Consider the following 1175-nt stretch of genomic DNA (forward strand, 5'->3'; position numbering starts at 1 on the left):
GAAAAGTAGAGTCGAAAGCTTTTTAGTTCAAAACGACATGAAAAAAGGAGTCGAAAGCTTTTTGGTACAAACTGACTAGAAAAAGAGGATCGAAAGTTAGCCAATGGCGTGACGTCGTTTTGGGCCAATCAGAGAGCCGCATTGAGTTAAAAGCAACCAATGGGCTTTGACGGCGCGTGAAGCAAACTAAAGAAAGAGAGAGAGGGGAAATTTATGTGTGTGTTTGTTTGAGTGGTATTGGGTTCATTCTACTATTTGACTGTCGAGCTGAGCAGACGTATTAGAAGCTAAAAGAAGAAAATGGCCCGTACGAAGCAGACTGCCCGTAAATCCACTGGAGGCAAGGCCCCAAGAAAACAGCTGGCCACCAAGGCTGCCCGAAAGAGCGCCCCAGCTACCGGCGGTGTAAAGAAACCTCACAGATACCGACCCGGAACCGTGGCTCTGAGAGAAATCCGTCGTTACCAGAAGAGCACCGAATTGTTGATCCGAAAACTTCCCTTCCAACGATTGGTGAGAGAAATCGCTCAAGACTTCAAGACTGATCTTCGATTCCAGAGCTCAGCTGTCATGGCTCTCCAAGAAGCCAGTGAGGCTTATTTGGTCGGTCTTTTCGAAGATACCAACTTGTGTGCCATCCACGCCAAGAGAGTGACCATTATGCCCAAGGACATTCAATTGGCCCGAAGAATCCGAGGCGAACGTGCTTAAAAAGTGCAGTTCTTGCAATCAACAAAAAAACGGCCCTTTTCAGGGCCATCCAAAATCTCANAAAAGAGTGAAAAAAGTCTTTATCTTGAAACAAAGTACGAAGTACAAAATCCCCTCCTGTCCCTCTTTCTTGCCATTTCCCCTGATTTCGCTTCAAAATAGAACAGCTCGTAGTAAAAAGCTGACGAAAAAGCCCTGGTCTAGTCTAAACCTTGAGTGTAAAAAACACACCATTGACCACGTTTATAATAATTGATTCTCCTATATTGAGGTATGGAATGAGTAAAATGAATGAATGAATGAATGAATGAATGAATGAAACCTAGCCCTAACTTAACCGTGAAGCCATGTGCAAAATACACCGACCGAACGTCTATGTTGATTACCGCCAATGACCGGATTATCCTACAGGTCTAATCAATTTACTTAGAAACACTAGGCGAGAATATGGGATCACAATACGG

General features: G+C 44.1%; 1 protein-coding gene across 1 annotated transcript; it reads left to right on the plus strand.

Annotated features, from left to right (window-relative positions):
* Positions 1-300: 300 nt before the first annotated feature.
* LOTGIDRAFT_145440 (hypothetical protein) lies at positions 301-711 on the plus strand (the record flags this gene model as incomplete). The annotated part of the gene is made up of 1 exon (XM_009058128.1): positions 301-711. The coding sequence occupies one exon, from the start codon at positions 301-303 to the stop codon at positions 709-711; it is 411 nt and encodes a 136-aa protein (XP_009056376.1).
* Between the last annotated feature and the right edge of the window lie 464 nt (positions 712-1175).

This window comes from Lottia gigantea (genome assembly GCF_000327385.1).
Source record: "Lottia gigantea unplaced genomic scaffold LOTGIsca_324, whole genome shotgun sequence".
NCBI lineage: Eukaryota > Metazoa > Mollusca > Gastropoda > Lottiidae > Lottia > Lottia gigantea.